This window comes from Lissotriton vulgaris, chromosome 7 (genome assembly GCF_964263255.1).
Source record: "Lissotriton vulgaris chromosome 7, aLisVul1.2, whole genome shotgun sequence".
Lineage (NCBI taxonomy): Eukaryota > Metazoa > Chordata > Amphibia > Caudata > Salamandridae > Lissotriton > Lissotriton vulgaris.
Genome location: NC_141695.1, coordinates 380777302 through 380802431, shown reverse-complemented (window position 1 = coordinate 380802431; position 25130 = coordinate 380777302). Strand labels below are relative to the sequence as shown.

General features: G+C 46.0%; 1 protein-coding gene across 3 annotated transcripts in view; it reads right to left on the bottom strand.

Annotated features, from left to right (window-relative positions):
* Positions 1 to 25130, bottom strand: part of CNOT3 (CCR4-NOT transcription complex subunit 3) — a 992943-nt gene that overhangs the window by 695901 nt on the left and 271912 nt on the right. For all 3 annotated transcript variants that reach the window (XM_086930326.1, XM_086930324.1, XM_086930325.1), the window contains one exon: positions 22384 to 22458. In XM_086930326.1, the coding sequence (XP_086786452.1) occupies positions 22384 to 22458 (75 nt within the window). The remainder of the gene's footprint in view (positions 1 to 22383; positions 22459 to 25130) is intronic.

Here is a 25130-nt window from a genome sequence, read left to right as displayed (position 1 = left end):
AAGGCCAAAGCAGTTGTGCAAGACGTACAGAAGAAATTACAGTCAGTAAGGTGCAGCAGATGCATGCAGCAGAACAGGTACACTTACCTAGTGCCCACAGGCCTTATACTCCTTCAGAATACTAACGAGTTATGAAATTCCTTGATGCCAGAAAGAAACTAGTAGCCTGACTGCTGAAATCTACAGCCATGAAGACGGGGCAAGCATCTACACAAAGGCCTCTAATGCATACCAGAAGTATGGCTTCATTGGCAAACCCTCTTGCTAAGTATGCCTTGCTAGTAAGGGTCCCCCTTTAAAGGGTTAATCACTGAGAAAGGATGCTGCTCATCATAAGGAGAATAACAAAAATACAGGCTGAGGTATGAGGCCTGGTTTAGAAACTACAGTTGTATTGGCTAGGTAGCTTCTAGTGTCAGATGTTCCCTATCACCATAAGTTTAAGAACCTCTGGAGTTATTGGCATAAGACGGCGAAAATAATGCAACAGAAGTGGGTTGTAAGGAGGTCAATTACACACTGTGTATGATGTAACCCTGACTACTCTTGGTGCAGAAGACAGCAATGCACTCAATTCGGCAACTAGAAATGCGCATAAGCATTCTCCTTTTGGGCTCCAATCACCAATCAAGGTCTATATATAAACCATTAGAGCGAATTCAAAACCATATATCTGAAAAGTTCCCACCAATGGTAAGGGTGGTACCAGAGACAGTACTGAGAGGAACAAGGAGCACATGCTATAACAAATATGCTACTTAGCAGTATGCATCTGTTCTTGGCATGTAGGGCTGCTGACATTCATATCTGCGCATAGATCGCCGCCTAGTGTTGGGTCCTTTTTGATTGCACATTGTTGTCCTGGAAGAGTCTTCGAAGTATCACGAGATAGGTGGCTCCTCCCCTGGACTGCAGTGCGCATGGGCATCGACTCCATCCTCAGATTGTTTTTAGCCATTGTGGCCAAGATGGAGAGAAACTAAGTGAATGATGACCATGCTAGAAGTATATGTGAATTCTGCAGCTGCTACAGGGAGGAGGGCGGGCGATATGAATGCCAGCAGCCCTACATGCCAAGAACAGATGCATACTGGTAAGTAGCATATTCGGTTCGAGGCATGTGGGCTGCTGAATTCATATCTGTGCATAGAATATATAGCAGTCCCTCCATCAACGGCAGCCGCCCGTGCCAGCTGCAGCAGTCTGGAAAAGTGTTTTTAGAACAGCCTGCCCTACAGCTGCCTGCTGTTTGGAGTGCACATCAACACAATAATGCTTTGTAAATGTGTGTGTGGTAGACCATGTGGCTGCTCTACAGATGTCTTCCAAAGGAATATTTCCAAGGAAAGCCATGGAGGCCCCCAACTTTCTGGTGGAGTGGGCCCGTGGTGGAATGGTGAGAGTACGTTTGGCTTTCAGATAGCAGATCTGAATGCATTTCACGATCCACCTAGCTATACCAGCTTTGGAAATGGGGTTACCTTTGTGTTGTGGCGCAAAGGCAACAAAGAGTTGTTTAGTTTTCCTAAAATCCTTGGTCCTATCAATGTAATACATCAGGGCCCTTTTGACGTCAAGGGTGTGGAGCATTCTCTCCGCCAATGACTTAGGATTTTGGAAGAACACAGGTAATTCAATAGTTTGGTTAATATGGAATTGAGATACTACTTTAGGAAGGAATTTAGGGTTAGTGCGAAGCACCACCCTGTTCGAATGAATTTGAATAAATGGCTCTTGGATAGTTAGTGCCTGAAGCTCACTAACTCGTCGCAGCGATGTAATCGCTATAAGGAAAGCTACTTTCCATGTCAAGAATTGAATCTCGCAGGAATGCAGTGGTTCAAAGGGGGGACCCATCAGCCTGGTGAGGACCACATTGGGGTTCCACTCCGGAGCTGGCGAAGACCGCGGAGGAATGACTCGCTTGAGCCCTTCTAGAAAGGCTTTAATGGCAGGCACCCTGAAAAGTGAGAGGTGCCGCCTGTTTTGGAGATAAGCAGCCATTGCAGATAGATGTATGCGTATGGAAGCATAGGCCAAATTACATTTGTACAGATGGAAAAGATAACAAATGATGCTCTGAATAGATGCATCTAGCGGGTTAATGTCGTGGTCTGCACAGTAAATACCGCTTCCACTTCGCCGGATAGCATGCTCTTGTGGTGGGCTTCCTCGCCTCCCGGATGATGTCCATGCAGTCAGGAGGCAAGTTTAGGTAGCCAAACTAAGACCTCAGGAGCCAGATCGCCAGGTTGAGCTGTTGCGGATCTGGATGCTGAATGTCGCCATGGCTCTGCGTCAGAAGGCTGGGTGTGAGGCGTAGCCTTTGATGCGGTACCACGGACAGTTCTAGAAACGTGGTGTACCATGGTTGGCGAGCCCACGTTGGGGCAACCAGGATGAGAGTCATTGAGTGCTGCCTGAGCTTGCGTGCCACCAGCGGTATCAGAGGTGCTGGGGGAAAAGCGTACGCAAATCTGCCTGACCAGTTCATCCATATCGCATTGCTCTGCGACTGTGGGTGTGGAAACCTGGCGGCGAAGCTTTGGCATGTTGCGTTCTCCCTTGTGACGAACAGGTCTATCTCTAGATGACCCCACTTTTGGAAGTACGAGTGGAGTACTGATGGATGTATCTCCCACTCGTGCATCTGGTGGCTGTACCTGCTGAGCAGGTCCGCCATCTGATTGTCCTTGCCCGGGAGGTGTTCTGCCATGAGGAATATGTTCCTCTGAATGGCCCACTTCCACATGCTCTGAGCCAGATGAGACAGCTGCGGAGAGTGGGTACCTCCCTGCTTCTGAAGGTAGTACATGGCTGTCATGTTGTCCGTCCGGATCAACACGACCTTGTTGCACAGATGTACTTTGAAAGCCTTTAGCGCCATGAAGATTGCAATCAGTTCCAGAACATTGATGTGCATCTTTCGTTGCTGTTGTGTCCATAGTCCCTGCACAGTGTAATGGAGTACATGAGCATCCCTGGAGAGAAGCGTCCGTTGTCAGGATGATCTGTGGCACAGGCTCTATGAACGGTCGTCCCTTGCAAATGTTTCGTGGATTCCACCAATGCAGAGTTGTATGCCCGACCGCTCACCAACACTAGGTCTTTCAACTGCCCGTGAGCCTGAGTCCACTGACGTGCTAGACACTCCTGAAGCGGACGCATATGTAGTCTCGTGTGCGGGACTATGGAGATGCAGGAGGCCATCATGCCTATCAACTGCATGAACACTCTCGCTGGAAGCGAGTGTTGGGGTTTGAATCGTTGTATCAGCGATTGAATGCTGCTGACCCTCACTGAATTTGGCTGTGCTGTGGCTGCCAGAGTGTTTATCGTCGCACTCAGATACTGCCGTATGTGGGCAGGCTGGAGGTGGGACTTTGGGTAATTCAGTGAGAATCCCAGGTCGTGAAGGAGGTGAATGGTGTGGGACACGTGAGTGGCACACTGCTGGGCTGACTTCGCCTGGATGTGCCAGTCGTCCAGATAAGGGTAGACGTGAATGTTCCGTCTCCTTAGGTGCGCCGCCACCGTCGCCAGGTACTTTGTAAACACCCTGGGTGCCGTGGTGACTCCGAAAGGCAAAACCTTGAACTGGTAGTGTTGGTTTTGGATGGTGAACCGGAGGTATTTTCTGTGTGACTGGTGCAGCGGAATGTGAAAATATGCATCCTTTAGGTCTAAAGTTGCGAGAAAATCCCCCTGACTGAGCAACGGGAGCACTTGCTGCAGGGCCAGCATATGGAAGTGCTCCGATAGGATGTACTGGTTGAGGGGCCTGAGGTCCAGTATGGGTCTGAGGGACCCGTCCTTTTTTGGTATCAAGAAGTACAGGGAGTAGACTCCTGTGCCTCTTTCCTGCACAGGCACGAGCTCTATTGCCCCTTTTGCAGCATGACGAGGACCTCCTGCTGCAATAAGTGCAAATGCTCGGCGGACATAGGACGTTGTCTTGGGGGTATGTTGGGTGGAGTGGATGTTAACTCCAGACAATAACCGTACTGTATAAGCTGTCTGACCCACCTGTCTGTGGTGATGGTCCTCCAGACCAGCAGTAACTGCTGAAGTCTCCCCCCGACCGTTGTTGTGTGGTCGGGGGGCAGTGACAAGGCGTCACTGTTTGCTGGTGGCAGAGGATCTGGAGTTGTTGTTTCCACGACCCCTGCCCTTGGCGCTGTTTCCACGATATCCACCTCGACTTTTGTTGGTGTATGTGGACTGCGTGTTGCCTTTATAGTACTGCGTGGTTTGGTAGAGCTGGCCTCTGGAAACGCCTCTAGTGCTTGAGCGACGAAAAGACCCACCCCTGAATTGCTGGGACTGTAAGGCACCCATGGACTTAGCAGTTTCAGTGTCCTTCTTAATCTTTTCTAAGGTGGTGTCAACCTCTGGGCCAAACAGGTGATCTGGATTCACTGTTTGATTAAGGATGGTGGTCTGTATCTCCGGCTTAAATCCAGAGATTCTCAGCCAGGCATGTTGTCTCAGCATTACACTAGTGTTGACAGCCCTGGCTGCGGTGTCAGCCGCGTCCAGTGCACATTTAATTGAAGCATTAGAGATCAGTTTCCCCTCTTGAATAAGCATCTCAGCTGCCTCCTTGTATTCATCTGGCAGGTGTTGCAACAGGGTCTCCAGTGTGTCATAGTGTGCCCTGTCATACCTTGCTAGAAGCGCTTGCGTATTGGAAATGCGCTAGATGTTGGCCGCTTGTGCTGCCACTCTTTTCCCTGATGCCTCAAACACCTTAGATTCCTTGTCTGGGGGAGGAGCATCACCCGTTGTCTGAGAATTAGCCCTCTTCCGGGCATTCGAGACGACAAGAGAGTCCAGAGGCAACTGTCCTTTAATGTAGGTAGGATCAGTAGGCGCTGGCTTGCTCTGGTAGGCACCTTAAAGATCTCTCCAGCATGTTTTAAGACACCTTTTAACATAGGTAGAGTCTCGACAGTCCTCTCCGAGACTGTAAAGGTATCAAAAAGGAAATCGATGTCAATAGGGTCAGCATGGAGCTGGACGTTGTGATTTTTAGCCGCCCGTTCAATGAGGGCATTGAATGCTGCAGAATCCTCTGTAGGAGATGTCTTCACAGAATAGAGTTGAGTGTCTTGTCCAGAATGAGGATCACCTGGGTCAGCACCAGCCGCCCAGGGTTCATTGTTATCATCAGGGTCTGTATAGACAGGATAGCTGTACTCATCCTCATCATCGCCCTCCCCAGCGTCCACATCAGAGTAAGTGGGCGAGACATCAGGAGTCTGTGGAAAAAGTAGTTCCACAAGGACAGGAGTGGAAGCAGAGTCCTTCTTTCTTTTCAGAGGAATCTTGTAGGACTCCATTGGTTGTTCGGGGCAATTTTTCACTTGTGGAGGGAAAGTCTGCCCGTTTCGGCATAAATGAAATGTTCTTGTTTCTTGTCTACCGAAGATTGCCGATGCTTCAAGGTGGACACCACCGTCGACTACTTCGGCACCGAGGACACCTTCTCGGGGACGCTGGCGACCGCTTTAGGGGTGAAAGCCTTCGGCGCCACCTTTGGCGGCACCGTGAAGTGAATGGGCGTCGAAGCCTTGTGAGGTTTCTCGACCGGCTTCGAAGGTGGAGGATCTCTTGGTCCGACCGCCGAGGCCTTCTCCTTGATGCGCTGTAGGGAGTCCGTCACCTGCTTGGTGAAAGCGGCAGACGGGCGCGCCGAGTCAACGGGATCCCTCGAGGCCCCACTAGGAGTGGACTCTCGGGGTGCGCCACTCTTAGCCTTGTCATGTTGACGCGGAGTCTCGAGAACCTCCGGGTCACAGAGTCCATTCTTCGGGTCACGGAGTACTTTGTTGGTGTCGACCGTCTTCGGCGCCGACTTATTCGGCTCAACCACCTTGACTTTAGTCTTCGGCGCGGCAGACTTCGTCTCGACGCCCTTGACTTGAGCCTTCGTATCAACAACACCCTTCTGCTTCTTCGGCGCCGAGGGTTCCGAGGCCTTGGATCCGACCAAAGTAATGCGCACTTTCGGTTTCAAGGCGGGCACCAGTGCTGCTTCTTGTGTCGAGACCGTAGGTTTCAATTTCGGTTTCGATTTTGCAGTATGCGCCTCCATAGCAATGTCCGTGGCCAAGCCCGAAGGCGGGGCCGTAGAACCCATCGTAAGATCTTGGGTAAGGCCTAGTGGCGATCCCTCAACCTGAGCCTTATGAATCGGTACGGCCCCAGTGTCAGTGCGAGGTAGCTCCTCGTCCGACCTATCCTCCATGGCCCCGAAGGCCCCGTCGTCGTCCCCTACCTCGTCGATGACTTCTTCAGCTTCTAACATTTCGGCGTCGTAGTTGTAGTCGACGTCTGACACGGGATTTGACAGGTTGTCACCGATGTCCCGGTTAGCTTCTTCCTCGACATCGAAAATGTCCGCAGGCGCCGGTGCAGTGTGCTGGGCCTCGTGGCGCGCAGCGCGTCGATGCTTAAGCGTCTTCTTGGACCTGAAGCGGGAACAAGCCATGCAACTGGCTTCATCATGGTCCGGCGACAGACACTTGTTGCACACCGGGTGGACGTCGATTCGACTGGGCCCTCCGCACCGAAAGCACGCGGGTGTATGGAAACTGGCTCGGAACCGAGCTGGAAGAGTTAGGCACCGAACGCAAGACTATACCGACAAAGAAACTAAAGACCTTTTGGTCTTAAGAAAGTTCTTTATCGATTCCGACTAGAGGGAACCCAAAGACATCCGAACCCAATGGCGGAAAAAAACAATCGGAGGATGGAGTCGATGCCCATGCGCACTGTAGTCCAGGGGAGGAGCCACCTATCTCGTGATACTTCGAAGACTCTTCCAGGACAACAATGTGCAATCATCCGGACCCAACACTAGGCGGTGATCTATGCGCAGATATGAATTCAGCAGCCCACATGCCTCGAACCAAAGCAAGTACATCTGCGGTATTTAACAAAACAGTACGCTACACACTGCAATTCCCTTCATATGTAAACCCAAAAGCCTACAATACCAAACAGAGTGCAAGATGTTCAACAAGGGTTTATAGGGGTTTTTGGAAGTGGAGGGGAGTTTGGAGTGGAGAACTGGGCTTTTGAAGTGCTTTATATGACGACAGCGGTCAAGGTTGAATTACTCAGAAGGAAAAAAAAGGAGTGGATAATGAGGGTCTAGAATGCTTGTTGGCCTTATTGCAGCTGGGCACATATGTGCTCTGGTGTCTTTAGTGACACGGTGCGTGCTCTGATGCCATAATCTAAGATTACTCTTCCAGTCACTGCATTATGAGGGAACCGACCTGAACTCTACAAGCACTCCAAATAGTAGAGCAGGAAATATGTAAAGAGGGGAAAACATTTCCTCAAAGCTGATGAAGTCAAAAAGTATCAATTAAGTAATAAAATGTAATCCTCTCAGACTGAAATTAGTCAAACCACGAGCGCAAAGATATTCAAGAGAACAAAATATGGTTTGTGATACTGAGCTCGTCTAATATCCCTAATTCCCTGGCCTTTTTACATCTTTGCATATCAGATTCGTGTTCTCCAGTCCTTTCCTGGCATCACAGGCTTTTCCCAACTTGTCTGGACTCTGAAAGAGATACGATGCAAGACCATGAGTTAGAGATTTATGCGCAAACAGGCTAGGTGAACACGAAAAGGATTTCAGTGGGAAACTCTTTTAAGAACACTAACTTCCACAGATCAGGGAGTGAGTGAGCATGCATTAAAAGTACCAATGAGCAATGGTAAAATGGAAGAAAAGGATAAAGATCATGCAAGAGGCAGAGTAAGCAGTTCCAGATAAGTTTTCAAGTAGGATTTTAGTCATTCGAGCTATGACCATGCACATTAGTTAGAGGACATGAGATTTAGTTCCCCATCTAATGCAAGAGCATGTGAGAAATTGTAAAAGAAATGGAAGCATATGAGAGCTGGCACGGACAAAGTCAAGAGCAACCCACTCTCAGAAGAATGAAAAAGGTAGACGACTAAAGTCTTTCTGGGCCTACATGATGTGAGCAAACAGTAGATTGAGTGCTATACAGTTTTCCATTTTTTTTAAACCTACCCTGGACAGTATGCCAGATCTGTTGAACAGCTAACACAAGGATTAAGTCCCACATCTGCACAAGCACACTTTTTGCCCTAAAGAACCAATATTTAAAAAGGCTCTGGACAAAGACCCACATGCTGGCATACTTCTGCAGAGTTGTATTTCTAGAACCAGCACAGCAGTTGGTTAGGATGCAGCACTACGTGTTGGAACTGAATCCATTAAAAAACGAACAAAACATGTAGGATATGGACAGTTGCAAATCTCGGATGCAAACCTGAAATGATGCATCATGATGTGTAATACAGGCTCTCTTGAAAATCATCCGTCGATAAACATTGTGTTTAGCTACTATATTTTTCCTAATTAAAGAACTAGCTCTTACAGGGACAAAAACACATTATGTAAAGGGTAGAAAGCGTGAATATTTATATTTTTGGCTGACTATGCTCAACTAGTAATTGGAGGACCTGTTGAAATCTGAAGTATGAGTAGCAATGAGTTAGGGGATCACGGCAGGACATGCAAGGATTAAGGTATGCTAAATATATGCAAACTATGCAAAGGCAATGATCTCTGGTATCAGTCTTCCCATAAGAGTGAAAGTCCATTTTTAGTATGACTGAAAATGGCAGTTTATTGGAGGTACGAAGTTAAGCTGCAGTGTTATGAACATTGGTGATTGAAGTGTATATTATCCCATCTGCCATGCCTGTTCACATGCAGGTAAGAGTCATCTACGGTTGCCCAACTCAACCACACTATTACACAATCATACTACTCGTTCTATATATGGAAGTCTAAAACTAGCCAGCATTTGTTTGTAATGAAGGATGGGTCTGCTCATTTGAAGATTGACTTAATATATGGAATGACCATAGACAAACCGTGAAACCAAAAATACTTAAAGGAGAGCTTCTCTTCAATGGGATTTGTTGGTTGATAAGACTGTTGCACAGCCTCCCCGGCCTCCTCGCCAATGATACTGTGAATGAGATCGACTGGATTCTTTTGTATATAGTTGTACATACCTGAATGTTATTGTTTAATCACCATTACTGGATTTGTGTCCTCAAACATGGGCATTGTCTCTATGGTGTTTCATTATATGATAAATACGGTCTTTAAAAAAGACAAGATTGGCTGTTTGCATCATATCAAATACACAAAAGTTGAATGGAGGAATGCTTGCAATAGGTTTTATCCACTGGCAATCACTCGGGGTAGCAGTCCAACAATCGTTCTTTTGCCCACCATGATACCTCAGTCTGGACCTAGCCATATGCAGATCAGTCTTGACCCTGCTCAAATAGGAAAAGTCCATACGGAATTGACAGGCCCTCCCTGAACCAGAACAAAATGTTGACTTACTGGTAAGAGTACATTTGCAGTTCGCAGAATTATCACGATTCACATGCTGTGGATTACTCTGCCAGCTAGTGGCTGGGTGCAGAACTCTACCGTAGTCCACCCCCCTTGTGTGTGTGATGTACTTTAAGCTAATTTATTTGTTTTTATAATTTTCTTCCTTATAACAATTCAATACTGAAGCAATTCTAAATAAATAGTTATGATAAAAACGTAACTTATGCAGTGACATATATACAAGTTAAACATACAATATTATAACCATAGGTAATATGTACATTTGCTAAGACCACCTAACTAATATACATTTTTTTTAAACCAAACTATTATACACATTTATACAGTGAAAAACACATATGCGGAGATATGCAAGTAGGTGGTGCGGGTATCTCCACAACAAATGTTAAAGTCCACGGCCACCTCCTTGGGTCACCTCCAATTGCTGCTATCAATCCACATACGACCGCAATAGAGCGGGGGCAGTCACGCGACAGCATAGCGTCCTGCCGGAGGTACAATACCTCGATCCGCTCGTGCTGGCCTGGATAGATTGGTGGTCACCGGACACCTCGATACCTCGAGTCGTGTAGACGCTGTAAACAGCATGATGCCAGTAGAAGTCCGGGTCACTTGTTGCAGCAGGGCCATCTATACTGCACCACTGGCTAGCGCAGAATATATAACACCACATCTCTCCAAATAAAGAAATCAGAGGCCAGATATAAAATTTATAGAAACGCTTATAGAAACAATTCAGCAAGCTGTAAAACATCTCATATGAGAAAGTAATCACTTTATTTTGCAGCATGAATCTTTTCAGGATTCACATGCTGTGCACCGACCTTGTAGCCGCATCTAGTTTATTGTGGTGGCTGGATTTGAAATGAGCTTGAACTTGGAAATATTTGCTTTAGTACTCCGTCTCACCTGTTTAGCTACACAGTAGCACTTTGTGAATGTGTGGACTGATGACCAGGTGGCTGCTATGCATGTTGCGTAACTGGCACTTCTATTTTTGACTGTGAAGGATACCAAGAACTGTTTTCCCTTCCTGAATGGTTTGTCTCTCTTGATAGTACATCATCATTCTAGGTATGCCCAGCATATGCAGGGCTCTTTAGGGTTGAATCTTTGGCTCCTGGAAGCAACTTTGCATTTAGATAGCTTGGTTTATGTGGAACTGCAATACGACCTTTGTTAGGCAGTGTGGGTTGTTTCTCATGACTACCCTGTACTTGTGTATTTGCAGGTATGGTTCCTGGATGGTAAATGCTTGCTGATCATTAATTCTACGTAGTGAGGTCATTTCAAACAAGAAAGCGGTTTTAATGTGACAAATATTAGTGTTCTCCTGTGGAGTGGTTCAAAATGGTCTTTTGTCAGTTGCGTTAACACCACGTTTGGGATCCACATGGGTGTTGCACATGTCGGCGTGGCTATTCTCTTGGTCCCCTCTAGGAACTGTTTGACCACTGGTGTAGATAAGAAACTTCTGCCTATGTGCCTCCTTGTATAGGCCACTACTGCAGCCAAGTGCACCTTCAGTGAGCGTAAGTCAGCCTATTGTCCAGCAGGTGGGTTTGGTATCCGAGGCCTGTGGATTCCTGGAACTGGCAGTTTCTTGGCACCACCTTGTGTACCTCTCCCAGTCAGCCGTGTAACATTTCCTTGTAGCCTCCCTTAGAACTTTTGTTGCTCTCCCGAAGGCTCAAATGTCCACATTTTAAGTCCTTAGGAGCAATGCTGACAAGCTCAGGGTGTTGGGTTCTGGGTGGAGAACTCTACCCTCCTGCATGGAAAGCAGGTTGTGTGATGCTGGCAGTCTTTGCATGCTAGTTCTGCGCTCTCTCTTAGTTTGGAGAAACATGCTTGTCTTGCCCGCTGCAGGGGTGGTGGGGGTGAACAGGATTAGTGTCATCCGCAACTTTGTGCCCTTGCTGATTGTGAGAAGGTGGCCTGATATGCAGTGGTCACTATTTTAGTGAACACTATGTATCAGTCCAGCAACCCTTATTGATGATTGGTTGTAAGTCAACCTTATAGACCAGCTATCCTAGTAGCGTGGATACGAGCAGTCTAAGGCTAAAGACTCGAGAGGGCGTGTTGAGCCAGCTGTTATACCACATATACCCCTTGGACACCAAGTGAAAGGACACCACACAAGTGTTATGAAAATAAACAGTTATTTATTAAAGATCACAACAGCCCTGTACTCTTTATGAGGACAGGGTACTAAGCACAAACCAAAACTCTTACAAAAATACTTAAGTTAGCACAGTATATACAAATGCCCGAGGGGCACGGAAAACCATATACTAGAAAAGTGGAATGCGAAATTACTAGCAGGTAAGTACAGTACTAATAGGCTTAGGAATCGCTAGGACTTAACTATAGAACCTTCAGATTACTTATAGGAGGCCTAGGGGACTCGGGTGCAGTGTGTGCACTCTCACGCGAGATGCGGGACAAAGTCTATGGTAGCTAGTAATTGCAAAGTTAGTGTTCTCGGGCGAACCCGACCTGGTAGGGAGAAAACGAAAGTAGATTCTGACCCTTGGATAGTGAGGCTATGCTGGGGCACCGAAATGCCGAAGTTACCTAGCCCAGGGGCTGCAGCTGCATAGGACTCAAAAGACGTCGGGAATCCTCGTTGACGGACCAGGAGCCTGGAAGAAAGAAGTTGCTGGCAGGCGACCAGTGAAGAAAGTTCGGTGGATCCAAGCCTGGATCGATGGAAGATGACACCTGAAAGCAGAGGGGACCAAGTTCGAGACTACTAGCCAGTAGTCAGTGGGCACCAGGAGGGCACCGGATGGTAGCCACCTCGACAAGGCGTGTGGGTGACGCTGGGCTCGGAGATCTCACGGACCAGGAGGAGTTGTCGGCGACCAGGAAGGAGGATCGAGCTGTCCCACGAAGATAGAAGCTGTCGGCGTCGCTGGACCCAGGATTGGGCAACAAAGCCTTGGCAAATTCAAGCCCACGCGGTGGACCTAAAATGGCGTCTGGAGTGGACCAGGAGGGTCCGGGGTGCCTCTCTTGAAGAAGGAAGCAAGGGCCAGTCTGGAGCAACCAGACCAGCAGCAGTGATGTCGTCGGGCGTCGTTCAGAAGGCCACAAGCCAGCCGGCTAGTAGCCAAACAACGCGGTGCACAGCAAACAGCAGAAGGGCCCCACGCAGATCGTGGAGATGCAGGGAGGCTGATCTTGGGTGCTGGAGCTGCGCAGGGTCGGGGCTTCTCGGACCCCAAAGCACTCACCCGTGGAGGACACGGTGGGCTTGCAGTAAAGATGTCGTGCAGTCTTGGCGATAGTCGGTCCCTCGAGGTCTCGTCGCACTCACGGTTCTCAGCTTTGCTGTAGAGGTGAGTAGAGGTCAGAGGTGCCAGGGAAGCCGGGTCTCGTCGAGCTGGGTCGTCGGATTCGTGATGAAGGACTTGCAGCAGACCGCAGTGTTCTTTAGGATGGTGCCCGCTTGATGCAGGGTGACTACTCCTTAGCCACAAGGGAGAATCTTGAAGAAGAAATCGTGAAGTCCTTTCGAAGAAAGTCGTGTCTTGATTCCAAAGATGATCTAATTTGAACAGGGGGCCCGCTCCCATCTTTATACTAAAAAAGGGGGCTGACCCGGTGACTAGGTCCTGCCTATGGGTGGGACTAGGAGGGGGGTGGTTACACCCCTCTGCCATGCCGGACTTCCCCAGGCCAGGGGCTGGTGTGCCCCTGGAACTGGTTCAGACCGGCCTATGCGTAGTGAGCACCGGGGTGCCACTCAGCAGTCACCTTCCTGTAAAGCCCTGCCTACCCAGGATACACAAAACCATGTCTGGGACGGTGCTAGCACCGCCCCTGACAGGAAACCCTTTGTCCAGGCTCCCCTCGCTGGAAGGACTCCCAGCTGCAGGGGGTCAGACTCGTGTCTGTGGTGGCAGCATCCATTTTGTGGAGCTGAGGCTTCAGTTAACTTTAACCGGGGTTCACAGTTACATACATGTTGTGTCCCTCTAGAAGGGTGGAATGCTAACCCCGTCGCCAGAATTGGCGAGGGGTTAGTATTCCAATTCGTATGACACCTTACTCGACATGTTTTGATAAAGCAATACCAAAGTTAGCATTTAACCGCGAGGATTATAATGCACTTAAGAGTATATGGTATGCGATATCATGGAACAGCTATTAGGGCTTGGTTCCGCAAGCTGCAGACAGGCTCAGCTCATGCCAGAGCACCATCTCACACGATTCCAAGCACTCTGCCTTCAGGATTGTCAAGGCCTGCCATAGGAGTGACTGATAGGAATCTGTGTGTCCATTTTAGGGTTAGGTATAGGTAAACTACACCTACAGCAAAGGGTGATTACACGACTTTGCCCCAGCTGTCATTCAGCCAGTTGTGTCAAATTTAGGAGGCCAGCCAGGGGTGGCATAATACATGCTGCAGCCCCTGGCAGCCCTGGGTACACCCATGCCCTGAGTTACAGGGTCTGATAGGGTGGCCCAGCACATGGAATCCATTTTAAAGAGAGAGCAGTAGGCCTGGGGTCCTGATTGGCAGGGTCCCAGGTCGACTATGTCCAAAACCAGCTAAAACACAGGGCAAAAAGTTGGGGGCAACCATAGTCAGGATGTACCTTCCTACACTGATCACTAGCAGCATTAGTGGGATTGGAGGAAAACCGTATGCCCATTTCCCTGGCCAGTCTATCAACATTGCATTCCTCAGCAAGCAGCAGTGTGGGTTCCCGAAGGAGAAGCTTCAGCATTTTGCATTCTGCGGTTTTGCAAACAGGTGTACCTCTGGTGTCCCCCCAATCTCTAAAACACCCTTTCGGCCACTGTCTGATTTAGTTGCCTGTATGCATAATGTTTCTGCTGCCAAGTTTTCCACTCCTGTCAGGTGTATTGCTGATAAGGTTCTCCTTCTTTGAATGGTCCACTTACACATTTCCTGCACCAGTTTCAATAGGGCGAAGGACCTCTTACTCCCTTGCTTGTTAATGTAGAATATTGCTGGTGTGTTATCCATCTGAATTTTGTATTGATCCTCCCCCATCAACCCCCATACTAGTGCCTGGAATGCATGAAGGGTTAGGAATAATGTAGTTAGTTCCAGTATATGCTGTGTCATCTCCTCTGGTTTCCAGGCTCCTGACGTTGAGTATCCCCACATGTGCTCCCCATCCCATGTGAGAGGAGTCTGTGGTGATGCACACTGACTGAGTTGGTAGTATGAAGTGTCTCTTCTATTGTTAGGTTTTCCTTGTTCCATCATACAATTTCCTCCTGTACACTGCGTGACAGCCACTAGATCCTCCCAGCTCCCGGTTACCAGTTACCCATGACCATTGGCTTTGAATTTATTCCTGGATTTGTCAGTGTAGCCTCGCATATAGGATTGTTGGGATGAAGGAAGCCATCATGCCTAGCATCCTTCCCGATATCCTCACTACCTGAGACTGACCTGTGTAGTATCACTGAGCTGGTTACATTATTGCTTGAACTAGTCACAGGGATATGCTTTTCCTTGTGTTGTATTGATTTTCGCTCCTAGCAAGATGTGTGCCCTTTCTGGCATACATGAAGTATTTTCCTTGGTTATAAAGAAACCTAGTCAGTGTAGTGGTTCCATCACCCATTTGATGCGGTCTACTCACTTGGAAAATTAATCTGCCTTTATCAGCCAGTCGTTTAGGTAGTGGTATTGCTTCGGCAGCAAAGCATTTTGTGACCATCTAAGGTGCTGATTTTATTCCAAATGATATCCAAGTTCGTACTGTGTTCAGTCTACTACCACACATAGCAAATTATTGTGTCTGTGGTTCATGGAGATGTACAACTAGGTGTCTTTTAGGGCTATAGGTGCCATGAAATCTGCCACCTGGCGTTACAGGATGACTTCTTCCAAAATTGTTGTCTTGAATTTTGGTGCTTCTATAAATTTGTTTAAGAAGCAGCGATCTAGTAATGGTCGTAGTGACCAGTGAGATTTTAGAACCAGGAAATATGTTGAGTGCAGCAGCTCCTTCACCTCCTATTTAAAATGTGATCTTTCCTCTTCAGTATGTGTTTTTTTCTGTGGTCCTCGTCTTGGGAGGTGTTTTAGTAGTTCTATGCAATATCCATCTCAGATGATGTTGACAATCCATTTGCCTGATGTGACCTCTCCAATCCTGGAGAAAGACCCCTATTCTTCCCACAGAGATGTTACATGGACAAGGTTCTGCTCTTGTGAGTCATTTGTTTGCGTGCCCATTCCTCTGGACGGTTGTTCCTAACCTCTCGCTTGTCCGCGAAAGGGCAGTCTTTGTGGCGTCTGCAATTGCCACTGTAGTGTAGTCTCTTGGGGTTAGTTTGCTTGCTGGAAGTGTTGGTGCGAAATGGTGGGCTTAAAGCTCCTCCTTCCGGTCAGTCTTTTTGTGGGGGTAGTTCCCCTCCTGTGGTGGACCTTAAACTATAAAGCCCCCATGAACTTTGCCATCTCGTTGCACTTTGTGGGCTGCTGCAGTGTGTCTTCCACTTCCATTTCTGTTGAACAGTGGGTTGCTGTTCACCTGGACATCATTCTTAAAGCCAGACACTTGTAGATAGGTGTACCTCCTTAACGTTGTTCCAGACACCAGCTGCCTGCTCTGTGTTGGCTTTTTTCCTGCCTTTGTCTATGAGGGAGCTTGCCCTCTACTGGTAGGATTCTGGCATTTGTATTAGCAGCTCTCCTATTTCTTCCCAGTGCTGCTAGGAATACCTATTGATATGTGCGTTGGGAGTATGCGATGTGCCGCTGTGTTTTGGTTCCCCTTTCAAAATTTCACCCAACCATTAATATCCTTTTGCTTCCTTTATCAGGATGATGTTGGAACATTGATTCTTCTCCTTGCAGTGGCCACTATAATGGAGTCTGATGTTGTGTTGTCTCGTATATATAGGCAGGATCAGTTGAATGCTTGTAGTTCTTTTCCCAATCTGGGCGTTACTGACCTGCAAGTCGCTGTTTCCTCGAAATCCTGGTCCAAAATGGTGGGAACAGTGGAAGATACTGACATTCATGGAGAGAAAATCTTTCTTTTGGAGGAATGTTGCCATCTTGGCATTAAGCGGTCTTTTTCCACTCCTCTCAAGCACTTTTCAGCATAGAGTCCACTCTGTGACCTTTTTTTTGGCATCAACTTTTCGTCTACCAGTATCTTGGACCTGTCACTTACTCAATCATCTATCAACTTTAATATCTTTTCGGAAGATCTGCCTCCTGAGGTGTGCTTGGTGTGGGACCAGAGGGTTTCTTTCGACTGACTTGCCTGTATTCGACCAATATTTCGGCACTGAGGCACTTTTTGGAGGGGTTTCAAGTCATAGGGTCTCAGCACGCTTGGCGCTTGTTTTTTCTGCGTTCCCTGTCTGCATTTCTCTTGGCGTTTTCGTGGCACCAGTCGACATCTATCTTGGAGTCAGAGTCCTCTCCTTCGGCTCCCTCAGAAATCCAGGACTCTTCTTCGCTCGACAGATCGCGGTCTCTTAGCATTAAGATGTCCTTCTGTGCTCGCATGGCTATGTGTGGCTGTCTCTGCTTCTCCTTGGTTCTCAAAGCTTTTGGCTTGAACTCTTCTCAACCCTATGTGTTATGGTCACTCAGGCAGAGGTTAAACTTTTGGTGATGGTCTCTGTGTTCTCCATATCACTCAGGTCAGGATGCCCCCTGGCTACACATTCTCCATCCTCCCAGTCAGTCACCCAGGTGCCCCACTTACCACTTCAGTGCTTCTCTGTGGATAGCTCAGGGGTCATTGGTTAGCCTCTTCCTCCTTACCCTATGATGGCAACTGTGGGCCGATGCTTCAAATTATTTGGATGATTTGTCGATTTCCCTGCTTTCTACTTTTAATGTTCGGAGAGTCTTCAGCAGTAGTTTCCAGACAACCGTGGAAAAAAGAAACCGGCGCATAAGGGGTGGGGGGTGATTTCAGGAGAGGGATGGACAACATCAACAACCCTAAAAAAAAAAAATACAAAAAGCCTACAAGATGAGAGTTCTGGACCCAACAACTAGACAGTGGTTAAATGCACAGCGTATGTATCCCGAAAAAGATTCCGCCAGCAAAACACCAGCCGCCCAAGACCGCTCTCACCTTCATTGGGGCTCGTCAGTCAGGTGTAGATTGGTTCCAGTGGCACAGTGAGAACAGGATCAAAGTATGGCCATACCCTTGCCACTTAGGGTGATACATCAAACACAAAAGGCGATGAGAGAAATGCTTGCAGTAAGTCTAACCACTGGCAATCGCTCAGAGTGGCATTCCTAACCATCACTGCATAGACATGTGTTCCCAGGCTCACTGTGCCACTGAAACCAAGCTACACCAGACTGAAGAGCCCTAACTAGGGTGAAACAGGTCTGGGTTGTTTGTGTTCCAGTCAAGAAAGGCCTTGCCTTGGCAGTTTTGGCGGGACTGCTCCTACTAGAACAGGGTCAAGACTACTTTTCATATGACTGGGTTTAATCTGTGGTGGCGTGGTGGGTAAAAGCACTATGCGCTGGAATGCTAACTTAAGCGATTGCAAGTGGTTAGACAAATTGTAAGCATTCCTCCCCTCACCTTTTGAACGGTTGACGTTCACATCACATATACCGAAGTAAAGTTATAATTTTGGGATCAAGGTATCTACGTTCAAAAACTCCAATCAGCTTCATTCTAGGATTCTACCTTGTGGTAAGAAAATATTAATGCATTTCTAAACATCATTGCGCACAACTGTGCAATCTTACACTTCAAATGAGCACAGCAACAGAGAAACCCTCACCTTATTGGCAACCAGAGAGAAATGCAATTCTCTATTAACCTGTGCTTCTGTGGCAGCCAGGTACTTGCAGTTATGACCCAACCTCAATAAGGGTGCAGTTTTATATAGGTTTGGCTATTCTTGGTGGTAATTGTGCGATACAATAGACAGAAAAATTACCTTAACTAAAACCAATATGCAACACTCCGGGCAACTCACAGACACCCTATTTTCATACAAGGCACCATGTAAATCCACATACGTTTTGGAAACTTCTAATGACTATAAAAGGAGTAAATAAACTGTATAGGAAACTATCTTCCTAACAAAAACACTTTGCACCCTCCCACCTGCCTCACAGATAACTGTGCAAGCTATTCCCCGGCGGCTCTATGTCCCTTAATGTGAAAAGCATCAAAAACAGTAGTTCATTCATTCAGTACGGCTCTTTCCCCTAAAGAGATCAAAAATGACAATTCTAGTTAGTAGTGGTGCTAGTTTTCCTAAAGTTTGTGCTTTTATGCTTTGCATCGTTTCCATTCCCACACAATTACTCCACAAACCAGGGAGATCACAAATAAATGTATTAAAAAAACTGTCTCTCTTAAGGCCTTTACATGCTTGAAGGAATTATTCAGCTCGCATGTTAGAAAAGTATTACCATCCATGGTGGAATTGTGTCCATGAGTTGTCAAATATCCTCCGTTCCTTTTGCATTGCAGTGAGCACAAATCTGATCAACATTTTAAAAAAAATCCCACCTGTTTAATTTTAGGGCAAGCCAACCTCATGTTCTCTTCGGTGGCAGGTTAGGCTTAGATTCTTTTTTCAGACCGTCTCTCCTCTGCAGAGATCCAGGTTTATACTACCTCAATGAGGTGGCGGTTTGTAGTTCTGTACGAAAATCTGAACTTACAATATTCAAGTATAACAAACTGATAATGGATTGGATGACATACCAGCTTAATTTTGAAAAACACCCATCTTAGAGTGTTGTCCAGCTACCAAGCAACTTGGCAATGTTGATCAACGGCACACACCATGAACTTGGTGGCAACAGCACTTCAAATACTTTTACCTAGTTGCATACAAGCGCAAGGAGGCACACCCAGGCGACTTACTTTGCTCAGTTGAGCCAAAGTCTCTGCATCTGTAGGATTTGTGACCTAGACCTTTCCTTAGGTGAGTGATTGTGTACTCAACACTTTTTAGGAGGAAACTCTTAAAATTCAGTCTGGGGACTGCACCAGGTCAATCTACAGTGTGATTTTGCACAGATCAGGTGCAATATTTAGAAGAGGTTTAGAACCACACAACTGATTGCCCTGATCGCAAGATGGAAAGCATTGGTCCAGGGACCCCCATCACGATCTGTAACTAACAACGAAAGTCTATTAAAAGGAATCTACTAAGAGGTGGAGATAAGCAAACACTGGGAAAATGCTTTGAAAGTACTCTAATAAAACAAAGTAGAAATAGAAAGGGTGTCACATTTGTCACAACAGGGATCAAACCAAACAAATAGAGCAGAATTATGTGGTAGCTGCAGATCACCACTACCCATGCTGACGCAAGAGCTGGAAACCTTGAGAAGAAAAAAGGGATCTGAGAACAAAAAGCATAAATATTTGCCAGAGCGGCCAGCCTGGTGGAGGAGGTCTGACCCAAGGGGAGGATTACACAAATTAATGATGGGTGGCTTTCATAAGGTGGCTAGAATGGTGCTGAAGTCATCAACAAGCTGGCATCTCAAACTGATCCCAGGGTATAAAAGTTGGAAGTAGAGGATTTTGACAAATATGCTGAACATTTTACTAGAACATTATCAAGAGGTTGTTGAGGGAAGCTACTCCAAGTCTGAAGATCAGGCTAGGATACAGAATCCTGCCCCTGTTCCTCAACAGTGGATGTGGCCTTGATAGAAGTCTGATGAAGGAAAGAAGGTTACAGAGACATTAAACAAATCAGAACACTACATCTACCTCATGTTATCCATCTCATGATGATTATTATAACTGATACAATCTCGCTGAGCATATACCAATTAGAAGCTATCAGAGGTTTAAGTGGAAAAGCATTCAATGATGTCCAGCACCAAAGAATTGAGGGTGCATTCCCCAGCAACATTGGACTTTGCGTTTCATTGTTCTATGTATATTTCTTAAAGATGATGAAAATATGTTGTACGGATGCAATACATATATATGTGTATTCTCCTGAAAACTCATGGTGCACTCCAGGAAGGTGCTGCATCAGACTGATCTGGTGCTAAACCTCAACTGTTTGACTTCCACAGTGAAAGTCAGTGATCTTCCTTGCCTGCAGATGGTGTACATGCCGCTGCACTTACTGAACCAAAATAGACTCCCCGAAAGCCACGTTGTGATGCCCTTGAAAATGATCACACTGAAATGAAAAATAATTAAGCCAAAACCAGAAGCCCTTTCTGAAACGAGTAACCTCATCTGAAGAATGATGGCTAATTTGCATGGTTGCAACTAGCCCCTACAAGTAAGCTCAATAGCTGCGTCCACTGCCCAAGGCAGGAAAATAGCCTATCCACCCACTATTCCCAAGGTCTCGGGGGGACTCAATCTGGGGACAATTCTGCATAGCCCTGATTTTAAAGGCAGCACAAGGTATCTGATAAACTGAGGCGGTCAAGACAGAGTAACTTGTCTAGATAGGAGACTGCCTTACACATGCTTCAGAAATGAGTGCTAATGTTCCACAGATGGGAACAACAATTACTGGATAAGTGGTTAGGAATTTTTCCATTAACTAGACCTGGAATAATGTAATTCAAAGGACCTAAAGCTGTGAAGCAAGTCTCATCAATTCAAGGGAACCAAAGGTGTTCACAAGCAAGCATTCTATAAAAATGATTAGAAGAATTCTTAGGCTGCGTGGAAGCAACTTGAACTAGAACGGAGGCAGAACCACCATGAAACACATGTAGCACCTATGGAATTCAATGACCGGGATGTAGAATCAGTAGCATTGGTGGTAAATCAGCAACAAACCCTCCTGATGGATCCTCTTGGTTTCCTTTGAATATATTGGATTAGACATCCCACATCTACAGCAAGTTTCTTTTCTCGAGCACCAGACCTTTTTTTGTTCACTAGAAAGTAACCGCTGTAAATGGCTCATGTTCTTTACAGAGTACCTCCCTACTACATCAGAACAAGAAGTTGTGCCTGTGTTAAATTTTTCTTACAATATCACAAACCATACATGCCCAAATTTGACCAAGGGCAAGGATGCCCCAAATATGTGACACTGAACAGAGATTTTCCAGAGGAAATTGGATAGAAAGCCAGAGCTCCTGAATAGAAACAGTCAGCCAACAATATCAGTTTTACAAAGAGGTCAGTAGTCGCTCACAAATAAGGAATAATTTGCGTGAACCCCGAAACCCACCAGAGTTCAACTCCGATATCAACAAAAATGTACAGTTAAAAGTAGAAACTCCAGTGGGCTCAAACGACTGTACACCTCAATGAAGAAAAAACACCCAGGGATAACGAAAAAAAACGTGCAAGGGAATAGGCACACACTTTTCTAAAGCCATGCAGTGGACTCTTCATAATCAGACACTGAGATCTTAAAGCAGCTTGCGGTAATTAAAGAAAAACTTTAATTGTATATCAAATCATTGCAAAACGAACAAACATTAGATGTGAGCCTGCAGAGATCAGTGTCTGGCAGTAATACGTAGTTCTGTTTCTTTTCCAGAAAACTAAGATGCTCAGAGCTGAGAGGTTAGAATCCTAAATCATGTGTTATCATACACTGTTTGTTGAGACAACCAACAAAACTGACATTTTTATCCACCCTTCAAGAAACATGAACATTAGTATAATGAACATGAGTCAACTCAAACACCATCAATAATTTATTTACTTTTACAGGTTTCAATTGCACATTGAAACTTTGTAAATCATGTCAAAACAAAATGGCTATATGGTGGGGTAAGATTTTTTTTCAGCACCAATGCACCCCACATAACATCGAAAACAGACCTGGATACACACATCAGTAAAAGAGGACTGAAACAATTAGTCTTCATTATATGTCGTCAAAAGCGGACAGCAATCCTTGCGCTGTAAACCAAAAAAGTGAGTCATTTCGTTACAAAATATCTGCCAGAACATCCGACTGAGAAGTCAGTGAGGCAAAGGGGCACAAAAGGCACATACCTGCAATTTCTTGATCTCTTTCTTTAGGTCAGCTTCATACTTCTCCTTCTGGTTCGCGTTCGCTGCGTTGTGAAGCTGTGAGGGAGGAGTGGAAACCAAAACCGAAAGCAGTGAAATAAAACCACTGAATGAAAAAGAAGCGGGAGCAAACACACTGCAGTCAGGAACGTGTCCGGTGGGGACTGAAAGATCAGCTGTAGTTGGGATGGGTGTGTCAAGAAGGGGGCTTTAAATGGAAAAAGTCTAGGACAACAGACAGGGATCCTGGAGGACACCATTACAAATGCCAGGACTCTATGTAATTATACATTGGATCAGGCAATGTTAACAAGCATTGAAAATGCAATAGATTTGGCCTTTGATTAAGTTAAATCCATTTGCTTTGCTAATGGTTTTGTATAGCAAAGCAAATGGCTTTAACGTAATCAAAGGCGAGACCTATTGCATTGTTAATGCTTTTTATTTTCTGCCAGGCTATCAGTGTCTTGGTACAGTAGTCAATACTTTTGCCATTTTCCTAGAGTATAATTTTACATTAAACAAAAATAAAGAAACAAAATAATAATGAATGGATTGTTTGGTCCCCTTTCCGTAGGGGCACAGACAGGAAAAAATTTACTTGGATACTGTGCACAGTAATTGCCAGTAGCAGAGATTAATTCAAGCATCCACCGCATGCATCACTGTTTGTACTTTTTTCTCACATAATTTTTCCGAGGACATTTGTTCCTTCAAACCTATTGTGTCAGGCAGACAATGAATATTATTTGACACCAATACTTGACGGTCTCTGCATTGGTCGTTTTGTTTCGGGCACTGACAGACCTTGCATCATGTTAGTCTGAAATATACTACAATGTTGAAATAGTTTCGATGTTCCCCTTCATAACTGGCTGTAATATGCCCTGTGTGAGTGCAACACGTCCATGACTGGTTTTGGTTCTACGCCCAGCGCTGCTGATCCAAAGAGGTCGCAGAGGAGCCTGCCAGCATGGCAGTAGGTTAATTTCAGGCAACAGAGGTCACTGAAGGGCAGAAGTCTTCAAACTTTTTGTTGCAGAGACCCCCTTGTCAAACCTTTTTAGGAGTAAGGACCCCCTCCTGATGAAAGTTTTTAGAACCTGGTACTCCTGATCATCGACAACCATAAACGCCCCCAATTCCCACACAAAATAATTTTTACAGTGAGGAAATAATATTAAACAGTGTTTAGCCAACCAAAGGTCAGTGAACATGGGAGCGTGGTCAGAGGTGTATCTAAAAACAAAGGGGCCTCATCAATGAGGAATTGGCGTTGGGCAGCGCCGCCAGGCTTATTACTGCGCTGCTCTACGCCAATGTGAAAAGGCAGGAATGCGCCATATTTATGAAATACAGTCCTTTCCTCTTGTGTTGGGGCACAAATTGCTGCCAAGCAACAACATAGGCAGGATTGTTTTTGTGCAGGAAGGCATCTTCCTGCACAAAAACAATCCTGAGAGAGGTTTTCCTCTTTCTACGTGAGCTGCAAAATGCAGCACACATGGAAAGGGGACAAAATTAGGAGTCATTTTTTCACTGGGCAGAGATACGTTTTTGGTGCTGCCCCAGGTTTAAGTGATTTTGTAAATATGGGGCAGCATCAAAATATATGTGTGTTGCGTGGAACACCCACGCAGCGCACATTGAACACCTCCTTGATGCAGTTAGGCAAGGCAGCAACATACCCTGCTTTGTCTTACTGAATATCTATGAGGCCATGCAAAGCCATGCAGAGTGATTTTGCTCTGCCTCATAGTTATGGTTGGGACTATTGCACCGCCAGAGCGTCAATAAAACTGGAGCTCTGGCAGCACAAGCCTCTCATAAAGGAGCCCCAAAATATTCTGTATTTTTTTTTTAGATCTTTCACCATCAGGTACCTACATATAAAATAAAGGGCATCATAAATAAAAAATAAATGAAAAAAGTTGTTACTCAGTAGGAAATGCTATGTAGTACCAGAGAGAGACATAATTAAATCTTGGTTGGTGCAGTGGAGAATGGTTTATTTTTAGTGCTGTGAGGTCACAGCCTGCGACAGAAAACACTGCGAGTATGTAAATCATTATTTTATACTTGCATTACACACAGTGAAATATAGACTGATACAAAATTTGTAAATAGTTGAACAATTTAAATGGTTCTTCCAAAATGTAGATTTCAGGAATACCAGGGCTTTTGTAATGAAATTTATTTTTTAAATAACTGTCACTTCAACACCTGCTTAGTGGTAGGAAGGTCTGTGAAAGTACAGTTATGATTAAAAGCAAACACTTCAAAGCCTAGATGTTCACTCTTTGCTCTACCACTCAAAAAAAAACCTTTGTCATCCGAAAGCTTGGAGTGATTCATGGGATCCCAAGCACCCTTCACACTTGCAGATAAACTAATGGGACACATTCGCTTTTCTTTTAGGGGACCAGGCACGTTGGAACGAAACCTTTACACAGTACAGGAGACTCAAATAATGCATTTAAAAAGAGACATTTGCTGTCCCAAGAGGGCGGTCTTTTTTCCAAAACGAAAGCAAATGTTTTCAAATCCAAGCAAAGTGAGGCTGGGTAATGAGCAACCCCCTTCCCAAGACTCTACAGCCCCCCTGGGGGTTGCGCTCCACAGATTGAAGACGTCTGCCCTAGGGTGACAAGACGTCCCGGATTTCCCCGAACATTCCAGGTTTACCAACACTTTTGCTAATTTCTAATACATGTCCCGGTTTTTGGGTC